Source organism: Mastomys coucha, unplaced genomic scaffold (genome assembly GCF_008632895.1).
Source record: "Mastomys coucha isolate ucsf_1 unplaced genomic scaffold, UCSF_Mcou_1 pScaffold16, whole genome shotgun sequence".
NCBI lineage: Eukaryota > Metazoa > Chordata > Mammalia > Rodentia > Muridae > Mastomys > Mastomys coucha.
The window spans coordinates 53,662,731-53,685,879 of NW_022196898.1; the positions used below are offsets into that span (position 1 = coordinate 53,662,731).

Here is a 23,149-nt window from a genome sequence, read left to right on the forward strand (position 1 = left end):
ATTCCTCTCGGCGGAGTAGAGTTCTGTTTCCTCCGTCATCTGCTCCCTCGGACCATCTGTCCAGCAGTGGCTATAGCTCCCCTTCTGTTATTTTTTCAAACATCTAAAACAACCACCATGTTTTGCTCAAGATTCTCCCTGGCCACAGCCACTTTCCAATGCAGCCTTCCTGACTCTGGCCTCTGGCCTGCCATCTTTAGCTTGTCCCATGGTTGTTGAGCCAAAGACACCTTTCAGTCTGTCATGTCATCTGAAAAGCTCAACTAATATGATCTATTGCATGGAAACTTCTCATCACCATCACTGGGATTGTGTGGATTTGAAACAATTAACTATCTTTAGAGCTCCCTACTGACAGAAATCATGGTTTCCAGAATGCCTGCCGAAAGGCAAATGTGTTTAATGTTCATTGGCTACACATATCAACTAAAATCCCAACACTGGTTACTCTTGTTATTCTCTTTTTATAAAGGAACCTGAGGTCCAAAGTAAAAACCCTCAAAGATCACACAGTGATTTAATGGTGGCCTACGAGGGTCTCAGCCCAGATCGTCTTAGTAAAAAAAAAAAAAAAATCCAATCTCTCACCCCTCCCCTGATATCCTGAGTGTCCAGGCTGAAGAGGTAAATGTGGTCACATAAGGATTGGGGCAGGTCTTAATGGTAGCGCGTGTCTGTGACAGCTTAAGCCAGAACCCAGGGCTCTGTTCAGTGTGAAGGAAGGGGGGGGGGAAGGGGGAAGGGGGAGAACAGTTCTCAGAGCTACTCCGTAAGGTTTTGAGGGGCTTATAGGAGGTCATTTATTCATTCATTCATTCATTCACCCAACATTTGTCAACCCTACCCTGTTCACAGTCCTCAAGTTTTCAGGTAAGAACCTCAGGCTTCCAACATGGCTAACCTGTCTCCTTCCACATCCTCCATGGAAACCCAGGACATGTGGATCCCCTCAGTATCACTGCTGTTACATTTCTTCATTTTACCAGCAAAAATTCCTCAGACACACCAAGGTGGTTTCTGCTCCAGACACAGACGACTCACAGCTTTGGCCAAGGGAATCTTCATAGCTCTTTCCTTCATAAGGCCTTTAAATTATCTCAGTAAAGAGGAGGCCAAACCTAACTGCTGCGGAGAGCATCATATTGATTGCAGGAAGGAGGCTCAGGACCAATCTTCCTGGGGCTGAGCAAGGGCCAGGCCACACTGGTCCCAGGGGCAACGGCCATCATGTGAAGCACTTAAGAGAGTTCCAAACTGAGAGGAGTCCAGCACTATTCCCACGTGGCTAAAGCAGTTGAGTGTCAGAGACCATGTGCATCTCTGAGTCAGTATGGTTGGTAGAAAGGAGATGAAATCAAGATGAACAGCCTCTGTCTCAGCTACGTAACAGCCAAACTATGCAAGAACCCAGGCCTCAGTTATAAATCTTCACATGAACAGAAGCTGAGTTTATATATTTTTTTCTTCATTATACTTGAGAGCTTGGCTGCTCTTCTGTCTCAAACTCACCTGTGACTCCTCATGTGCTTGGACTCAGATACAAACCCCTCACCCACATACTGAATGCTGAATGCTGTGTCCTGCCTAACTCCTCAGCCTCCTGTGTATTATCCCCTCGTCTCTGTCTGCAGCCCTGCTGGCCCCTTGATAATTTCTTGAAAGAACTATTTGTATTACTCAAGGCCTCTGTACTTCCTGATCCTTCTGCCTGGTACACCCAGGCCCAAGGGTTTTACATGGCTGGAAATTACACTTCACATCTTATCTCAGTGAGGCCTTCCCTAACCACAGCATTTGCCTCTGTTCTCATCATAGAGTCAGCCACATGCCACAGGGTTGTTATGCCTTTTAATAAGTGTTTTAGTTTAGTTTAATAAACTTGAAGAATTTCATAAAAATGTATTTTGATCATATTTACCCACAAATATTTCCCTTATCTCTTCCCAGATCCACCCTGTTAGCTAGAGTTTCTATTGATGTGATAAAATACCATGATCAAAAGAAGCTTGGGGAAGAAAAAGGTTTTTTTCAGCTCACAAGTCTTAGATCTCACTCCATCACAGAAGGAAGTCAGGACAGAAATTCAAAACAGGACCTAGAGGCAGGAACTGAGGCAGAGCCATGGAGGAACAGCGTCTTCTGGCTTGTTCCTATTGGCTTACTCAGCCTGCTGTATTATACAGCTCAGGACCACCTGCCCAGGGTTGGCACTACCTAAAGTAGACTGAGCCCTCCCACATAAATCACTAATGAAGAAAGCACTGAACAGACTTAACTATATGCATTTTCCCAATTGAGAATCCTTCTTCCAAAATGACTTTAGCTTGTGTCAACTTGACACAAAACTAACCAGCACACATCTGTCCTATCCACCTCAATTTTCTACTATTTATAACTACTACAACTACAAAACTCCTTCTCCTCCTCCTCTTCTTCTTCCTCCTCCTCCTCCTCCTCCTCCTCCTCCTCCTCCTTCTCCTCCTCCTCTTCTTTCTCCTCCTCCTCCTCCTCCTCTTCTTCTTCCTCCTCTTCCTCCTTCTTCTTCTCCTCCTCTTCTTCCTTCTCTTCCTCCTCTTCCTCTTCTTCCTCCTCTTCCTTTTTCTCCTCCTCCTTCTCCTTTGGTTGTTGCATCAACTCTAATTTGTGCTGTCTATATATTTCTTGGTGTGCAGTCACTCACTAGAGTGTGGTCAACCTACCATGAACCATATCTTCAAAGAAAACTAACTGTCCCTCCCTCCCCCAAAGCCATCAAACGTCCTCATCTCTTCAGTTGACTATGGGGACTCTTGAAGCCCTTCATACTCCATGCTACAGTGTTGACTGGCTTGATCTTGTGGAGGCAAACACAGCAACTGTGAGTTCATGAGTGCTGCCATTCTGTCATGGCCAGAGGACACTCTTTAGATTCAGTCTTCCCCCAACCTCCAGATCTTATAATCTTTTTGTCCCCTCATCCATTATGGTTCCTGAGCCTAGGGACACAAATATGATATCAATGCCTTGTCTGTGGCAGAGCATGGCACAACTAAATAAGTCTCTGAACTTAAATAGTTGTGCATTTCTGCATCAGTTGCCATCTACTCAAAAAGAAATGTCTCTGATGTTTCATCAGCTCCAGTTTCTGCTGCCCATATACTTCTGGATATGGCCACCCCGGGATTGTGTTTGACTTTCCAGGAGCCATAGCTTCACAGAAAGCTGACTGTTCCTCCCTGCTAAAAGCCATCAGATATCCATAGCTCCTCATTTAGGGGTGGGGACTCCTGTGGATCAGGCCCTAAACCTAAACAAAAGCTCTTGGTTGCCCCATAACATTCATTCTACTTTGTCATCCATGGCATCTCTTGCCGTCGATTGCAGTTTACAGGGTTCACAGCTGGGTAAGAGTGTTGACTTCCCCTGACCCCAGAGGCCTGCATAGCACTTTCTAATGCTATGAAAACTGCCCAGCACAGAGGAAGCTTCCTGGTCAGTACCAACTTGACTGATTTCTCCGTACCATGATCAGTGTGTGTGGTGCCTTTAGCAGTAGAGACTTACCAAGTTCTGGTGTCAACCAAGAGTGTGGTACTAGCCTATGTTGTCTTGGGGGTCTCCAGACACCTTTGACTGACAACTCAGGGGGAAGGATCCTACACCCAGCACTGGGCTTTTTATTCGGCAACCTATAGCTTCTGGGAGGAGCATTAATTCCTGTGCAGAAGAACTGCAATTAAACTATTTTGTGGGCTGGAGAGATGGCTCAGTGGCTAAAAGCACTGACTGTTCTTCCAGAGGTCCTGAGTTCAATTCCCAGCACCCACATGGTGGCTCACAACCATCCATAATGGGATCTGATGCCCTCTTCTGGTGTGTCTGAGGGCAGCAACAGCATACTCACTCTTATACATAAAATGAATAAATAAATCGTTTAAACTCCTTTGTGCGATATATATGTACATATCTTTATAATCCTACATAGGGATTAATATATTAATATCATAATTTGTATGATATATAAATATATGTGTATGTATATATGTGTAATTATGATAAACATGGTTATAAAATAGTAGGTTACTTTATAGCTTTCTCAGACATCCTTGGAGTTAGTCATCCCTCCCCACCCCTCCTTGCCCTCCGTCCTTATCGCTCTCCCCTCTTAAGCCTCTCCCCATTATTCTCCTTTGCCCTTCCTATCACCCCTATCCCACTATCCTCCCTCCCTTAAGGGACCACCAATGGTCCCTTTCTGGGTGTCTGCATTCTACAGATACTCCAAATTAACCACAAGTCTAAATCTTGATGCTAAAATTCACATAGGAGTGAGAACATGTAACTTTTGCCTTCTGGGTCTGGTTACCTTTTTCCCACAGAGCTTTTTAATGTGATCATTTACTTGTGTGTGGTCTTCCTTCTAGAAAGTCAGCTCCATGAACATAAGGAGTTTGCTTCTTTTACTCACTTTGAGATGGTAGCCCTGATACCTACTACTACTAGTAGTACTACTGTGACACACTAATGAATAAACAAATAAATGAATGAATGTGTGAGCAAGTGAGCAATTAGCTGAGAAGCCCCACTTGTTTCCCACATGGCCCCCTTACTTACATCTCTCTCGTGCCCACCCCTCTCCCTCTCTCTTACAGATATGGAGACATGGTGCCTAAGACAATTGCAGGGAAGATATTCGGCTCCATCTGCTCTCTGAGCGGTGTCCTGGTCATCGCTCTGCCAGTCCCTGTGATAGTCTCCAACTTTAGCAGGATCTACCACCAGAACCAGAGAGCAGATAAACGCAGAGCACAAAAGGTAAGCCTTTTGAAACAGGGTTTGGGGGGGGAGTAGAAAGGGTGGGAGACTCAGGCAGCCTTGCCAGTCCTAGATTTTTTGGAGGATTCCTGCGTAGACTTCCTCTTGCTTGGAAAGACGAGGCACTGTCATATCCTCCTACCCACCAATGTCCTCAGTTAGCCCCTGTCTGCTGCTATAGAATGCAACAAATCTTCAGTTATTGACACAGAACCCAACTGTCCTCCTTTTAGGTAATCTATTGAACTGACACATAGCTCCATTTCTACACCCCCAGCCATGGCCACTAAAGCAGCCCACCCAAGAGCTGACCAGGAAACAAAATGTCATTTTAATATCCTGTTGAGGGCCTATACAAAACCAAGTGACAAAAATAAATGTGCAGAAAAGAACGGAAAAATGAACACTGTGAGAGGAGAAGAGACTGTGGCCACTGAGTTCTAGGTCAAGTGGAACATCAAATGTTAGTAAGCACCAGGGTGCCATGTCAAGTCACAGAACTCAGCTGATGACTAGAGAGTCAGCATCAGGCCTGGGCAAAGTTCTGGGTTCTGTCAAGTCTGTACTTGACAGACAGTTCTAGAAGACAGGTCTGTACTAGAAGACAGATAAGTGAAATACAGAACAAGATGCCCACACAGAGCCGCTGTGCTCAGAAACTCCTCTCTCTTAATGGCCTTCAGGCTTCTCTCTGGGACAGCAAAGTCACACCACAATTCCAAAGCATCATTCAGAGATGGTTCCTGGCAATACTTTTACAAGGGTCCTGTATTATTTGCCTTGCTATGACTAATGCCTGTCATATATAATTAAAAGAAGCATAACTATTTGGCTCACAGTTTCAGAAGGGTTAGTCTGCCTGCTTGGCCCTCAAACACCATGGCGACAGGGGGAGCACATGATGGAGATTATTCTTCATCTCTTGACAGACTGTGGCAGAGAGGAGGGAAATGCCAGAGCTTGGCTCTCTTTCTTTTTTGCCTTTTTTTTTCATCTGAGCCCACATGGCACCATTCACATTAAATGAGTCTCTCTCTAGACAACAAAGATACTCCCAGAGTGTGCCTCACCAGTGTTCTGGGTGATTCCAAGTTCAATCCAGTTGGGAAAGACTAGAAGACAAGGGATAACTTAAGGGAAGTTTCTACTTCCCTTCTGATCTGGGATGAAAATGGTACCCTTATTGTCTAAGGCTGTGGAGGTCATGACCTGTGTCTCTGTGTACACAGAGGTCAGTCTCTGTGTAGAAAGGACAGAAGGGCACCTTGTTGGATGATGAGCTTAGAGACAAGGATTCTGCTCTCTGTATTTTAGTCTTTCTTCCATCCCTTCACTTCTACAAACATTTATGTAAGCACCTTCCATGTGACAGGCCTAATGGCCAGATTACTTGCTCCCACTGGCAGGAGTACTTCCTGCGTTGCAAAAGAATCTAGAACCTCAGAACAGGCCTGTGCATACTAGCCATAACAAAGTTATAAAAAGCCACAAGTTTAAGCTAACTCTTTAACGATGGTATAACAACTTACACAGAAAACAAATAGCAAAATACAGGATGAATAATATAATCATATACTAAGCCTGCTCCCACATCCTAAAAATGACCTCTTGCATGCCATTGTGTCACCTCCTCCTTACCTTCCTGTTCCCCTGTCCCCATACCTGGTCTGTAATTTTGCCAGTCATAAATTCTTTCTTCTGAGGTCCTCCGACCCTATAGCATCTCCCTTCTATCTCTTCATCCAAGGTCAAGGTCTCCTCACTCCCAGACACTGCTGAAAGGAAGTCTTATCTTTCCCTGCTCAGGGCAGCTGGTGAATGTGAACAATGACTAAATTTATCACACAGTTCTAAATCAAGGGTCAAAGAAAACTTGGCTCTCATACCTAAACCCCAGGGCCAGGGAATCCTGTGGCACCCTTGCACCTCCTAACACCACCCAACCCCCGCAAGCACAGACACAGGTTTTTCTGTTGGTAGGGTTCTCAGAAGTGCCAGACTTGGTGGTGAGAGACCCTCCAGAGGTAGCTGTGCTCTGTAGCCACCTTTCCCTCCCTCCCTACACCATTCCTACTTCTCAAAGAAACTCATCTGCAAAGAATTTAACATTGTATGCTTCCCACAGACTGTATAAAGCTTATGGTGTGTGATTAAAATCCAGAAGGGCCAACTTTTCCTGGCTTTTTCCTCCCTCTAAGCTACTCAAGAGGAGCCCTCCCCAACCCCTTTCTCTATCCTTTGAAATAAGTAAATATTTACACGTTTTCACCTAGCCTGGATACTGTTTCTCCTCAAGGTTGCATAGCTCTGTCTCCTTCACCTTGGGCTTCCTTGAGAGGGAAAAACAATACTGCCTGCTCCCAGCACTCAATCTGTCATGGTGAGCTCAGGCAAGGCTGGCTCAGGGGACTTAGTGAAAGTGGAGAGATGGGACAGGGAGGAGGTTAGGGAAGCTAATGATAGTCCTTTCCCTGACAGTGCTTCTGGGAGATGCAAAGACATAAAAGTAAGCTCCAGCCCAGACGCCTGGTGGATAAAGGCTCCAAAAGAAATGAGGGTGTCACATCTATTCACAGGGACTGTCTTTTCTGGTCCAAGAGAACTAAAGATGAGCCAACGTTGTCCAGCAAAGGCACTTGGGATAGGGCCTCAAGAAGTATCCACCTGCCCTAGCCCTCCCCACATTGTTTGTTTTCAAGGGAGATTGTTTTAGTTTTGCTTACATTTTTACTTTTGTTGTGCTGGGGATTAAACCCAGGGCTGTGTTCTTAGTAGGCAAATGCTCTATCCTTTAACTACATCCCTCCCCAGTACCTTATCCTTTGTTTTTCAAGAAATATTTTACTGGAATAACTATAGGTTCACATGTAGTTGCAAAAATAGACCTCTTATATACTTTGGTGAGTTTTGTCTAATGGTAACATTTTAAAACTATGTAATACACAAATGATATGAAGCAGCCTCTCTCACCCATCTTCTTCAGATTGCCCCAGGGATTTTTTGGTTTGGGTTGTTGTGTGTTTCAGTGTCCTTACCCACACAGGATCCTGCAGGCCCAGAAGCAGCATGACCATGAGAACCCCTGTGGCTTTTATAACCACGCCCCTGCCACACCTCCCTCTTCCTGCAGGCCCAGAAGCAGCATGACCATGAGAAGCCCTGTGGCTTTTATAACCACACCCCTGCCACACCTCCCTCTTCCTTTACTCCTGGGAACTAGTTGTCTGATCTCCACCTATAAAATGCTTTCATTTCAAAAAAAGTTGCATATACGTACGCATAGAGCAGGTAACCTTTAGGAGCTGGCCTTTTTCATCCATATAATTCCCAGAGACTAATTCCAATTATATCACTAATTCCTTATTCTAGGTCTAGTAGTGCAGACCTGTAATGCCAGATACTCAGGAAGCTGAAATGGGAGAATTATAAGTTCAAGGCCAACCTGGGCTACATCATTCAAAGCTAGCCTAAATAACTCAATAAGATTCTGTCTCAAAAAAAATTTTTTTTCTTTTTAAATTTAAAGTCCATTCACCAGGGCTGGAGAGATGGCTCAATGGTTAAGAGCATTGACTGCGGGCCAGGTGGTGGTGGCGCATGCCTTTAATCCCAGCACTTGGGAAGCAGAGGCAGGCGGATTTCTGAGTTTGAGGCCAGCCTGGTCTACAGAGTGAGTTCCAGGACAGCCAGGGCTATACAGAGAAACCCTGTCTCGAAAAAGTACCCCACCCACCCCCGCCAAAAAATAAAAGAGTACTGACTACTCTTCCAAAGGTCCTGAGTTCAAATCCCAGCAACCACATGGTGGCTCACAACCATCTGTAATGAAATCTGATGCCCTCTTCTGAGGTGTCTGAAGACAGCTACAGTGTACCTACATATAATAAATAAATAAATAAATCTTTTTTTAAAAAAAAAAAAAAAGTCCATTCACCAAAAAAAGTCCTTTTAATTTTCTCCTTCAGTAGTGTTCCATTGGATGGTTGTCTATTGAAGAGCATCTAGGATAGCAATGGTTTCCAGTTATTACAAATAAGAGCAGTGAGCATTCGTGTGTTCATGTTTATAACAACATGACTCAATGTCTTTCTGATAAATAAGTGTACAACTACCTGTGTTTCCATTAACCCCCTGTCCTCCCCCTGCCCCTCTCGGCAAAATATACAAAGACTCATGTGCAGGCTGTCCCTGCCTGCTGCCAGCTAGGAAGTCTCAATTGTGACAGGTTCCTTGGGGGTCATCAGATGACCTTGATCTGTAATGGTGTCTGGCTGTGTCCAGGCTGACAGTGTGGTACACATCTCTCTCCTTCACCCTAAAGTTCCACTTGTACCCGTTGAAGATTCAGCTTCCTGGGCTTTGGTCTTGAAGGTTAGAAGCATACCAGAAAGGAGGTGAATTCAGGGAGGAAAGAGAAAGATGCTGTGAGAAAGGTGCTGTATTTGGCTTCCTAGTTAGAAGACGTGAGCTGAAACCTTTCTAATCCATTCCCTTACCTTGGCTGAGTGGCTTCCCCTCATGCACTCCATTTCTTAAAAAGTCAACTCATGGTTCAACTGTTTGGCCTTTGGAATAGCCTACATGGTCTCTACATTCTCTTATCTTACATAGTGTCCTTATGGTCCTGGAGGAGAGTGGAAGCTGACCAGTTCACACCAAGACTGGGCCTGTTTACAACAGCTTTATAAGCACAGACTTCCAGATAGCTGTGCTTGCTCTTCCTTCTTTGGCCACCACAAGCTTTGCTTGAGCTCCTGCTCCGTGTTAGAACCTGTACTGGATGCCGGCAATAAAAGAATGTGCATAAGCTCAAGGCTCGACCCTCAGGAATACGAAACCAAGCAGAGAGCACCGCCAAGTTTTACATGGAAGGAGACTGTTGTACCAATATGCCTCAAACCTCCGTATCCCGCTTAGGAATGATTAAACGATACGGTGTGTTTGATGTGACAATCTTCTACTTTAATGGAATCCAGAGTGAGATAAGATTAAAAGAAGTGCCACAGAGGAGGACAGGAGAACCTTTCATCTCCAGAAAGTAATAAAGACAGAGCCCACATATGAGAGAGGTCTGGCTGTAAGTGGCAATCAGATTATAGAAGGCTATAATGAGCTTTACACAATTGGATTTCCATATGCAGCCCTCAATACCTTCCCCCAAAGTGACAGCAGCCAACTCCATGAACTATGAGGAACTCACTTGACTATAAACATCTACCATGGGAAGGCGGCAGCAGGGTTTATGGGCAGATTTATCCCAGACACAGAATGAATGAATGAATGGTTCTCAGAGATGGGAAGTGATAGGAGAAGCTTGCCGACCTTTCTTTTGCATGTCTTCCTCTTCATTCTCTCCATGGAGAGGAGCAGCCATCCTTGGATTTATAGGAATACCTTTAAAACATAAGTTCTAGCTCCTTCTCCACATTCAAAGACCAGGGGAAAGTTGAATTGTCCCTGCAAGGAGATACTGACCAGTGGGAGAGTTCCCAGGACACAGGGAACGTAACATATTCTTTGGGATTCTCTTGATAGTCCATGGCCTCCTCTTAGCATGTGAACCAACCCAGGCAGGATGTGGGAGAGGATAACAAGAAATGAAAGTTGCCACACATTCCCAGGCTCCTTCTTTCAGAGTCCAGGTTCAGATTACATGTGTCATGGTACCCAGAGGCAGGAAGAGGCTCTTCCACTCCAGATTAGGACTATGAATCTCACGGACTCTTCTTCATCTTACAGCACTAGCTTAGAGCTGGTTCTAGTTCTACAAAGCCCAAACCATGTACTTTAAGCCAAAGGGGGTCAGTTGTCTGCTGAGGGCTTTCCCAGAGAGGGTTTCAGTTGTAGGAGAGATATTGGAATGTGCCCCTTTCTGTACATACACACCAGGCCACCTCTATGTATAGTACATCCTTCCCACTTCTGTGCACAGCATTGATGCATATCGATACTTCCATTAATATAGTTACTAATAACTTCCAAAGTCAATCATGCACCTATAAATACATTTCTTAACTTTAAAAAGATCAAGAGCCTCCTGGTAACAAAGAAGGCAAATCATCTGCCCTCGGAGAGCTTATGGTCCAGCACAGGAGAGAAGTAAAAGCAAGACAAGCAGGCATGCTGCCTTCGTGGTGTGCTAGGAGGAAGCAGACACGGCAGTTGAGAGCCGTCACTGGTACCATTGCTCTCTTCACTTTTATCATATTATCATCATATTGTTTGGGAAGCTACAGTATGTGGGGGACCAACCACACTGGAATGCAAGAGAGAACCAGGACAAGCTAGCCCGCACTGTCCTCTAGGGACCCTCCAGTCTCATCAGGGATAGGAGATAATTGAATGGCATTGTGAAATTCTGAATGGAAAAGGTCATGAAAGCTTCAAGAGAGAGAACTTGAAACCATGGTATTCCTTCCACCAAGACTCCACCCAGGCTGAATGTTTGCCAAGATTCCTAGAGTCCTGACGTGGCTAAACTGCAAAAGTGGGTACACAGGTCTCCAATCCATTCTAGCATCTGTATAGAAGGATGCATAAGGCTAGGACACAGGAGCTCATTTTCCTTTATCGGACAATGCTGGGGGAGCTCAGTAAGTTAGCTGCGGCCACAGGCTCTGCTGGGCTTGCTCTTCTTGTATCTTATTATCTCTCTTATTGTCTGCCAACCACAGAAGGCCCGCCTTGCCAGGATCCGTGTGGCCAAAACAGGAAGTTCCAATGCCTACCTGCACAGCAAGCGCAATGGGCTCCTCAATGAAGCCCTGGAGCTGACGGTAAGTGCCCAAAAGACCTGGCAGAGGAGGTAAGATAGAAATAGGCTTGTTTTCTCTTCCACATGTACCAGCACTATCCAGAAAGCTTCAGTTTAGACTCTGACAGAGACATATTTCCAAATGCTCCCACCAACATACCTCTCCCATAAAATATCACTGCTGCCCATAAACCCACTGTTGACAAGAGCCCCCAGCCCAAGGCCAATGTTTTATGGTGATAAGTCCTAATATGGGTTATCAAGATTTTTCTCATGCTCTTCTACCTTCTATGAAGAAATGGAAAGGCTGGAAAGAGGAGAAGACATCAGCTTTATACTTGGTCTTTTTTTTTTTTCTTTCTCACTAGGGCACCCCAGAAGAGGAGCACATGGGCAAGACCACATCACTCATCGAGAGCCAGCACCACCACCTGCTACACTGCTTAGAAAAGACCACTGTGAGTTCCAGCCTACTGCCCCCCTTCTGCCTCATCCCTGTCCCCCCAAGGCTGTACATAGGTTATCATCCTAGGCCAGATAGTTAACCTGTCCCCTCCCAGTCTAAAACCATAGTCTCTCAGCCCCCAAGATGAAGGCCCTAAGGGTGGGACAAGGTCACCAGAGTGACAGATCAGCTGTGTCCTACAGCCCTAGAGAAGAAGCCACTCCCATGGCCTTCCCATTCCCCTGTAACATGTGTCTTGATTACTGAAGACTACGAGTTTTGTTTTTCATTTCTTAGTTCTGATGGACATCACCCTAAAAGACTCAAGCTGAATTTACACAGGGTAGATTTTTGTCCCACCCCTGTAGCTGGGTTGATGCAATCCTTTTGTGCCTACATGAATGAAGGAGGCAGTATCAGTCCCCACCCCACTTAGTAACTTTGAAGTTTTGTAGGGAGTTTGGATTGTGAAAGGCCAATTGTTAAAGGGGATCATGGCTTAGGGTGCCACAGCTGGAATGGGAATGATGCTTGTGCCTTATTGACAGCCTGAAAGGAAGGGCAGTAGGGCCAACCTTGAACCCTTGGCAAAAGGTACTAGGAACAGTAAAGTGGGAGAACTCAGAATAGAAAAGCTAAATCGAACCTCTTCCCTGTTCCTTCCCAGAAGTTCCCTGGAGCCTAGAGTCAGGGCTCAGCACACTCTGGAAAGGAACTTCTTAATTCCTAGTAGCCCGTAACCTGGCCTCCTAGATGCTAGATGCCTCTTACTCAGAGCCAAAAATGGATACCACGGATGACAGTTGAAACCCAGTGAGATCTTCCCAATGGGAAAGTGCTCTGTAAACTCGGGCTCTAGCACCTATAGTCAAAAACCTTCTATGCATATCTAGAAGTTCTCCCAAGGAAACTGAGCTTGCCAATGGGATAGGCCCAGACCCCACTGCCCATTCCAAGTTGCATGTGCTGGGTGGAATGTATACATTAAAAAAGGACATGGGTGAAAACCTTGGGGTTTGAAGGGCTGGAATGTTGGTACTGGGGGTTTCTGAGATGGAATGCTGGGGCTGGAGGGGTGGAATGCTGAGTCTGAGAAAATGCTGGATTGATCAGAGGGATGGGATATTGGAATGCCAGATTCTAGGGATGGAATGTGGGAGCTAGGGGTGGAATGTTGGGCTAGGAAGAGGAGAATGTTGGGATAGAAACAGTGAGTGTTGGGTTAAGCAGGCTCCTATCAGAACCAGGAGATGAAATGTTGAGACAAGAGAAGCAGATTGCTGGAACGAGGGAGGGCTGGAATGTTGGATTTGGAGGGTGGAATGCTGGGATTGAGAAACTGAATGTCAAAACTGGAATGCTGGAATGTACAATCAATGGTGTTTCTATCTTCTGTTGGCATGTTGTCCTGTAGGGGTTATCCTATCTTGTGGATGATCCCCTGTTATCTGTACGAACCTCCACCATCAAGGTATAACTTTATAAATTCAATTGTTCTTCTCTCTGAATCTTGAGTCTGTGGATCTACTCTGCTTACCCCTAGCCTGGTTTTCTGCATGTGCAACTGATTCTTCCTGGGCTTATGCTATCTCCGCTGTCACACCCAGTACCAGCTCAGGCTCCTAGTGGTTTTGCACCCAAACTACCCAATTTCCTTTCCCATTCTTTCCTTTGACCTCCCCAGGGGCTGAGGGGACAGTGGGCTTCAGCTTCAAGGTTCATTTCTTCTGGAATGCCCAAGTGCCACATAGCTCTATGCTGCCTCCCAAGTTACCTGAGAACTTCTGGTATTGGCCACCAGGGAACTCTTTTATCTGATCTCTGTTCTTACACTTCTCTTTCTCCTCATTCTGACAGCCTTAGCCTCACTGCCAATGCCACAAAGTTTTAATCACCTTGGCCAAACAGCCATTTTCAAATTGTCCTGGGTTTAGCTACAAGCCACACTCATGGCCTATAGTCAAGACATTGTTAACACTTTTCCCATGCTTACATTTGACCTAGGGAATCCTGTACCACTAGGTAGTTTGTTCTATATGTTTTAACCAGGCAAAAAGAAAAAAAAAATTAAAAGAAACATTATCCCTGGCAATTTGACCCCTTTGCATTCAAGAACACTGATCCTCCAATTCTATGAATGGTCCGAAATGTTTACAAAGTTATGTCACACCTGTAAGAGTCATCAGATGTGTAAAGATGAAGATTCATATTCAGTGGCTTCGGAGCTTACTGAAAAAAATGTTGATTCCAGTTCTGATGATGCCCCTAGGTCTCTCTGAGCCCCTTCTACTCAAAGCTGTAAATGGAGTGTATGAAACATAATGATTTAACAACTGTGTCCCTGTCCAATCTAATGGCCAGGGAGGCCAGTTTGACTCTTTTAACATTGACATCTGTGGAAATGAAACCCCTCCCAAACACTTACCTGTAATCCAGGCATCTGGGCGTCATTCATGAAAGGCCCCTAGTAGACAGGCAGCCAGCAGAGACTGGAGCTCTGTCCTGCCTCCTTTCTTCTTTTTCACTTTCTCTCCTTCCTCCCCCAGAACCACGAGTTTATTGATGAGCAGATGTTCGAGCAGAACTGCATGGAGAGCTCAATGCAGAACTACCCCTCCACCAGAAGTCCTTCTCTATCCAGCCACTCTGGCCTCACCACCACCTGCTGCTCCCGCCGTAGCAAGAAGACCACACACCTGCCCAATTCTAACCTGCCAGCCACCCGCCTGCGCAGCATGCAGGAGCTCAGCACGATCCACATCCAGGGCAGTGAGCAGCCCTCCCTTACCACCAGGTGGGTGGCTTCCATTCCTGCCACCCCCAAAGGCTTGAGTCATTCCCTTTCCAGAATTAAACAATCTCAGCATTAGAACCTCGGGGTCCCCTAGTGGCTCCCCTTATCTACTGCATGGGGCCCCTCTGCCTTCCTCCCCCACTTTTCTCCTCATGCATTAAAGTTAATCCAAGGGTCTTCATAGGCTATTAGATAATACTGTAGCAGTGTAGGTCAAAAGTGGGTTTAAGTAGTGGGGAGGGGGTACTCAAAAAAATCAAAAATTGAAAAGATGGACTATGGTCATTTTCCTACGAAAATACTTTCCTCAGCTGTGTGACATATATGGCTGAGCCCAGGCTGATTATGAACCACAAACTGACTTGTCCTTCTCATCTAAGTTTATATTTAAGCCATTCTTCATTACTTCCAAATAAGTTGGAGAGAATTCAGGAAAAGCAAGTGTCATAACATCACAAGTGATAAGTCCACTGGGCTGGGAATAAGTACTATCTGCATGATTCAATAATTGTTAATAGTAGGTAGAATGGCAATTATAAGCTGATTATTAAAGGGAGAGATCAAGGGCCATTGAGTTCCTTGAAAGAGCATAGAGCAAAAATAATGGTGGGAGTCAAGGGAGATTTGGGGTGCTCACAAGCAGGAACCATCTTCAACTCACTCTTTTCTATCCTAGTCGCTCCAGCCTTAATTTGAAAGCAGACGACGGACTGAGACCAAACTGCAAAACATCCCAGATTACCACAGCCATCATCAGCATCCCCACCCCCCCAGCTCTAACCCCAGAGGGAGAAAGTCGGCCACCCCCTGCCAGCCCAGGCCCCAACACGAACATTCCTTCCATAACCAGCAATGTTGTCAAGGTCTCTGCCTTGTAAACACACTGGACAGAGCGCCTGAGGGGGAAGTGGGGAGTAAAGGGGGCTGGCATGTTGGTGGGTGGCCACTGGGACCACTCCCTCCCACTATTTCTGGCCGCCCCATTGCACCCCTAGCACTGAGACTTGTACCTGGAAAGGGAAAGGAAGCAGCAAAGGATATCCAAGGCTCCTATTGCTGATGTGGACTCAGCCCTGTAACATTGCATCTTACTGGGGCCAGAGGAAGGGAGGGGGTGGGTAGGGGATTGGCCACTAGGGGGTGCAGGCTGCTTGCCTGGGCAGGGACTGGTTGGGGGTACCTCAGACCAAATAACAGTTGTTTCTGAAGACCCCAGTGAGGAAAACACAAGACCAAGAGCAGCCCAGAGGCCAAGTCATCACATGCAAACAGGAAGAAAATATAACACTGTGTATTTAAGCACCTTTTTCAAGGATCTTAATGGATAATATTTATTCATGGGAAAAGGTGGAAAACAAAATCATCAATGGATTTTTGTGAAATGTTTTTCTCCATGGACCCAACACCTTTAAACCAAAACAATGCATTTTGTGAGGTTGGTTTTTATTTTTCTTCTTTTATAGCAAAAGCTTTTAGACTCGAAGTCAGTTACTGCTGAGTTCTCTCCCCATTCCCTGGATGAGTGAGGGTCCCTTAACCGGGCCCTCACTGCCCAACTGACCTGCACAGAACTGTCAAGCAACCACACAGCAAACCTTCTGCCCCGTTGGTCTGTCTCCTTTGTCTCTGTACCTATCTGCTTCACCTTGGCTGTTTCTGTGTCCAACCATCTGTCTCACCATGGACAGAAAATCCTTCCTTGTCACTGCCAAGTGCTGCAGACTTGTGCCTGGAGTCAGGCTGAGTGAAAGCAAATAGCAGAAAAGAAAGGAAGCCAAGTGGGCTAAGTTTAAGGGTGAGGTAAGTCTGTATTAGGAATAGAGGTACTTCCATTTTGATTGGAACCACTTACCTTTGCAGTTTAGGTCAGGGTGGTGGTCACATTTATCACACCGGGTCTTGAAAATGAAATCAGCAACCTCAGAAAGCAGTTGTTTCTGGCTATGCCCCAGTGAAGACAGAAGCACCAAGAAGCTGCCACAGCTCCAGAGCACCTTGTTATGTACCTTCCTTTAGGATCCACCACAAAGCCCATGCGGAGCTCCACCAAGAGGCTCCATGAGCATCTTCAAGTGAGGAAGATGGGAGGAGACTCTGGCTTACCACCCAAGGCAGTTCGTACACAGAAGTTGTGAAGGTTAAGCCTGAGTACCCCATGAAGGATGTTTCAAAGCAAGAAAGCAAGCAAGAGACTCTAGATGATCATTGTCTGGTCTGAAAGATGCCCTGAGGCCTGAGCCATCTTCAGCCCACATCTCTGAAGATAGCTAATGGGAGGCACCACTGATGACCTCCACGAAAATGAGAGAGTGGAGATTACTTCTTGAAAATGTGGATACGTTTGTTCAAGTTATTTGCACAGTAGTGGGCCTTGGAACAGTGTTTCTGGAAACCTCCTGATCATTTTCACCACTTAACAGCAGAGCAAGTGAGCCTCAGGGTAGTGGCGAGCCTGTTCCTGCCCTTCTCAACCCCAAATACTCTGCTGCAGTCTCTGAAGCCTAGGATCTGAGGCACAGGAGTTGCTTAGGAATTTATCCATTCTACAGCTCTGTTTAAAATAAAGATAAGCTGTTCATTTGCATGTCAAAACCTCTCTGCCCACTACAGCCATCTAGATGAGTTTTAACTAGCCAGCGACCTGAGGGCACTCATGGGGCTTCCTGAGTCCAGCTCCAGTGACCCTGTATGCCGTGGGGCACAGAAGTTTTAAGGTGGTACCAAGCCAGAAAGTGGCTAGAAGGGTAGAAGAAAGGGGCCCTTCTTTCCATGTTTGTCTCCCTGTCTTCATCTTAAGTGGCCCCTGACAGTCCTTTCTCCTAGATCCAGCCTCAGAATTTCTCCTTATCATAGGAATGGAGTGGTTCTTCCAATCTAGTAACGTCATACATACATTTAATTAGCCAAGGAGTAGAAAAGGATCTTCCTTTTGAAAGAATGGGTCATGGAACAAAGAAATGTCTAGGTGCATGGTAAGTTCTAAGAACTGAGTGGAATAAAGATAAGAGTTGAAAAGGAACACTTGAATTCTCATACAAACCACCATTCTATTTCAGAACAAGTCATTAGAGTTAGAATGACTGCTTCAACAGAGGATCTCCATGTCACTTGGATAGTGCACCAACACAGCATATTATGGTTCTCATGAAAAGGAATACATTTTAAAAACTGTTCCCCCACAAATTCCACTTTTATTGACTTCAGTGAACCGAATGCTTGTGTTGTTTCTATTTCATTTCCAAAGTCCATATCATGCCAGTTCCTAAAAATAATCATTAGACTGTCTGCATTTTCATTCCCCCATTTTAGTCTTGGCAAGAGATAAGGAACCCAACTCACCTATGCTCAATGATACCAACTCAAGAAAACAGCTCACAGCCATATCTGCTAAAGGGTATTCATGGGGAAGCACAGGGGTAAACGTGTGCTGGATCACCTCAGTAAATCTGACTCATCGGCTAGTAAATAAACAACCAGGACATCAGATTCTTCTGGAGACCAATAGCTCTCTGGTGCAATGACTCATGGTGTTCAAACCATGTTAGGGTATCAGTAAATTCCCCACTCCACCACTCCATTCGGCCTTCCTTAGCACTGGGGGAGAAGGTATCAAAAGGACAAAAAAAAAAAACTCAAATAATAAGCAGAAATAACTTGGAAAGTATACTGAATATAGCAGAGAAGATTAAAGACTATCTAATTCATTTTACAGTGTAGAAACCTGAGGTCCAGAGAACTTGACTCCCTCAAGGCAGTGCAGTCATTTAAGGATAGAATAGGGATCAGAGCACAAGACTCTTGGCTACTAGTCTGATGTGGTCTTGGTATTTCTGGGTTTGGTTTGGTTTGGTTTGGGGGGTTTTCATCACACCATTTGCCTCACAGAGTTACTATGTTGGAGAAGAACCATCAAAGATACCATGTCATAAGGAGACACTCATGTGTCAGTGTCAACATAACTTGATATATAGCTCTTGGAAATCACCTGACTGTACTAATGTAAATTATAAACTTTGAAGCCACCAGTTCTAGTGTAGAACCAGCTGTGGGTGATCAGTTCTGTAAGAAGCAGATGAACAAGGGAATGCCCAAGACCTCTCGGGCAAATGTTTGACTTTCTCGATGAGGAGGAGGCTTGGACAATGACATTTCAAAGCATACTATGGCTTCTCACTACCATCTGGAAAGGTCACCTTAGTAAATTTCTGACTCAGAGAAAAGAAATGGGCCCAAAGAAGCTGGGTGCCTCACTCAAGGTTTCGTGCCAAGAGAATGGTAGAATTATGATTTGATCCAGGACTTAGTGTGTCCTGGGAGTAACTTCTACGTCCTGCTCCCTAGCTTGAAGGCTTGCTCAGATTTTTAAAAGCTGGATTTCAAGAGTGTTGATTAGGGGAAGGCAGCATTCCTGAAGTATCAGGACCTCCTGAAATAGACCGTTATTTCTTCCTCATTCCCATTTTTCCTAACTAGTCTTAAGCTCAGGACTAACTGTACAGAACCTCTTTCAAAAGACCAGTAGATAGTCTCAACAGTTGAACATTATTATTTTATGACCACATAATTTGATCAGATGTTAAGGAAGTGGTAAATGATGATTCCTCGTTGACAGAAGTCACATACAGAGCTGCTGAAGGCTTATTCAGTTTTGATTTCTCTGCAGTTCAGGACCATGTTATCTTCTTGTCAGAAAGCAGGGAGGGAAAGTACCTGGGAGCATTATATGCCTAGATCATTCTCCTTGTCTTTTTAAAAATAGCAGTAGTGACTGAAATTGAGCTAGCATTAGATTGAAATTGTTAATGGACTCTAATGATTCAGGCTCCCTCACTTCAATTACTAGGATAACTAAGTAAGGCAGAAGGATCCCAATACTGTTCACTTGAAGTAATAGTTTCCCTTTCATGCTGGCCTAGCATGGTAACCACCGTAAGAGGAATGGGAGAAACTTTTATTTTTCCTGATTTGCTAATGAATTCTCATTACTTGCAAAGCTTTAAAATGATGGGATAAAGGAAAACCATTGTCATGACCCATGACACTTGGAGCCCAGACAGCATCATGAAAGCATTAGAACCAATGGAAAGTGGCTTTGAAAAACGAAATGGCTTTTTAAAGGGGTTCCTTGTGGGTCTTGTTTTTTATTCAGGATATTCTACGTTTTCTCATCAAATGTTGGAATGACATTTATCTTAGCAGGTTATTTAAACTATGCTGGCTGATGACATGTTAGCCAGTACAGGGCACAGACCCAAGTCCTAGGGGACTCCTTGGACCAATGGACTATTTTACAAACCAGGGAGGTGGGAGGGATGGTATATTTTTGATAACCAGACATTCCAATGTTTTCCTTAGAGGTCATGCGCTCCCATTAATGTTCCTGTGGAAAACATCAAGTGTGTTCTTTTCTATTTTCGTATAATTATTGGGCTTTGCTTACCAACATCACAATGGCAAAGAAATACACTGTATAAAAAACTGCAGGAAGACAAATGTGAAAACTTTCTGTGGGGAAAAAAGCTCTTAAGTTTCTTGTCTTCTTTTGAAACTGTAGTGCAAATGTTATAACATGTATATCATTTACAGTATTGAGTCCTGTGCCACTGCTGTACCTGATGTATCCAATTTGGATTAAACAAACTATGTGCCACAAGCTTCCAAGTGACAATTTTTTTTCTAACACCAGTTTTTTCCTTTCCGAAAGTATTGCCTTACACCAGCCAGCTTTCTAGGCTGCTAGAGCAGGAATATAATCTTAGGTGCAGCAGCCTCATCTAACCAGCCCACCCCCTCTCCTTCCATGTAAGGAACTCTACTACAACTTCCTGGAGCTTCTTGCCTTCCTACATGCCTTGTGCAAGTTCACTGTTTTAACAGCAAAACACCAGACTGAATTTGTCTACAGCTCTCTCTTAAGGACCAGTTACTAAACAAAGATGTCTTCATATATCCTCTAGTGTTTGTTCCACCTAGACCAAGGTCTCAAACCAACCTCTCTCCCCTCCCTCTTCCCCCTCCCCCTCAAGATCTGACAGGCAACAGAAACACAGCTCAGTCATGTATCTTTTACTTTATATCAGTCACTTTTTAACATCTTCCCTTCAGTTTCCTTCTAGATTTTCAAGGGGTTGGATAAGGCAGGGTTAAGTATCTTGAAGTTCTGCTTTAAACCTAACAATTCTGTTGGTGTGAGAGAAGCAGCAATTTCATGTTCTGCCATCCAACTGCACAAACTTAAATCCTTTTCATTCTCCACAACCACCAGATTCCAATGAAAATAGTAAAAGGGTTTGGGAAACAGTATGCCCAAGTAAACTATGAAACTCATTCTAAGCACTAAGCACTTACCAACCACTAGGTGTCACTAAAGACCCACAAAACTGTATTCAGCAACTGAGTGCAGTCAGCAATTCTTTATTAAAAAACATTCAGTGTGGGCCCTGAAGATGGCTCAGTGCATAAAGCCCTTGGTTTGATGCTGAGTGTTGATTCCAGATTTACAGATGGAAGGAAAACACTGATTTCTGATATCCTCTGACCTCCACCCATACACTACGATATGCAAGCACACATACAATTAAAATAGAATAAAACTTTTTTCTTACTATGTAGCTCTAACTGTCCTTGAACTCACTATGTAGAGCAGGCTGGCCTTGAACTCAGAGATCAGCTTGCCTTTGCCTCTTGAGTGCTAGGATTAAAGGCATATGCATCTTTATGCCCATCTCATAACAAAATATTTAAAGCATTAAACGTTAAGTATCAAGAAGTACACATGCACTTACTCAAAAGATACAAAATAAACATATTCTGCCTCAATAAAACAAGTCTTTTGCAAAGGTGTCAATAATGGTCATAAAAATTTGAGATTGTTTTATATTTAAAGGGAAATGGAAAAAGCCCTCAAAAACTTCTCTTCCAAGTCACTCTTTTATTTTAAACTTGACTCACAGTAAGATCGTTCTTCTTCAGTTACTTTTTAAGTATTCTGGTATTGAAGTTTATCTTTAAGATATACTTTAAAAAAAGAAAGTCACTAAAGAAGTAACCTGTGATCTCATATGCTCTCATACTTATCCACAGAAGAGAGCTGGAGCAACAGCTCACTGGTTAAAAGCACTTGTTCTTCAGAGGACCCATGTTGGGCAGCTGATTGTCTTGAATTTCAGTTCCAAGGGATCCAACACCCTTTTCTAGCCTCCGAGGGTGCATGAGTAAACAAACACACACAGAAAAAAAAATTTAAAGAAAGAAAAGAAGAAACTAGTCCAAGGTTTCACCAAGATCATTATGTAATAATGAACACCTAATTCAAGCTTAGCCAGATTACAGGTAATGAATGGACTGAAGACTTTGAAAATTCAAAAATTACCTTGATTTATATAAAGACTTTACAGATTTGAATTACCCTCATAAAATACTTTCTCATTATGAGTCATATAAAAAGTAAATCTTACAAGGAACCCTACAAGTCTAATCCAGTGTTTCATTTTATTGAGAAAGCTGGATTTTCAGAGGTTAGATGACTGGTGCCAGGTTTACACGTAGGTAAAGTCTTAACCCGGACAATTTTTTTTCTCGTGATAGAATTCTCAATTGACTTTACTGTAAACCATGGTTCTGAAGAGATTATGTGGACACATGCCTAGCCTGATAGTTCCTGGGATGCTCCTCCCACACAGTAAGCCATGCACAAATAGTAATGTCCTCTCCTTTGACCTCTGCAGCTACTGCTACCTGGAATGAAACAGCTGCAACTTCCTTGGTCCCAACCCATGGAAATTAAATTCCTCAGCCCCTTCATAAATATGCATATGCTCAGATTCAAAGTGCCTCATGTCTAAACTTTTAATTCATATACTTACTACCTGGACTTGGGAGCTTTATATTCCATGCAGTGTGGGAGGTAGAGCGTGTCCCTGGCAGTCAAAAAGGACTTGCAGGAAGTTCTCTCCTGTGGAGCTCACTCTGCTGCCACATGCTTGGTGGCAAGTATGCTAACCACCAGCTCCCTTCGGCCCTGTACATACATACATGAAGCTTGAACTAGGCATTCATTGTTAACATGGAGAGAAACCTTGGAGAAACCTGCTTCTTTGGATAACTCTAGAATGTAAATTATTCTTTGGAGTAACTAAATTTTCTAGCAAAAGAAAAAAGAGGAGGAGGAGCAAACACCAAACAAACCTAGAGAGAATTCAATTAATTTCAAGTCTAAAGGGTAGCTCATCCCTAATTAAGATGCTGTAGTACCCTAATTAAAATCCCCTAGCAATGACAAACTGTGAAGTTGACTCTGATGTGGGGGGAACAAGTAGAAAGAGGTTAAGTTCAATTACATAGTAATGACAGGACCTTATTT

At 44.2% G+C, this 23,149-nt stretch overlaps 1 protein-coding gene across 2 annotated transcripts in view; it reads left to right on the forward strand.

The window, feature by feature from the left end:
• The window catches only part of Kcnd3 (potassium voltage-gated channel subfamily D member 3), a 218,978-nt gene extending 198,538 nt beyond the window's left edge, over window positions 1-20,440 (forward strand). The window contains exons 3-8 of one of the 2 annotated variants that reach the window (XM_031375083.1): window positions 4,632-4,794; window positions 11,469-11,570; window positions 11,917-12,006; window positions 13,408-13,464; window positions 14,540-14,787; window positions 15,464-20,440. In XM_031375083.1, coding sequence (XP_031230943.1) covers window positions 4,632-4,794; window positions 11,469-11,570; window positions 11,917-12,006; window positions 13,408-13,464; window positions 14,540-14,787; window positions 15,464-15,665 — 862 coding nt within the window. In that variant the 3' untranslated portion in view covers window positions 15,666-20,440. The remainder of the gene's footprint in view (window positions 1-4,631; window positions 4,795-11,468; window positions 11,571-11,916; window positions 12,007-13,407; window positions 13,465-14,539; window positions 14,788-15,463) is intronic. The other variant, XM_031375084.1, reaches the window with a different exon arrangement.
• The last annotated feature ends 2,709 nt before the right edge of the window (window positions 20,441-23,149 follow it).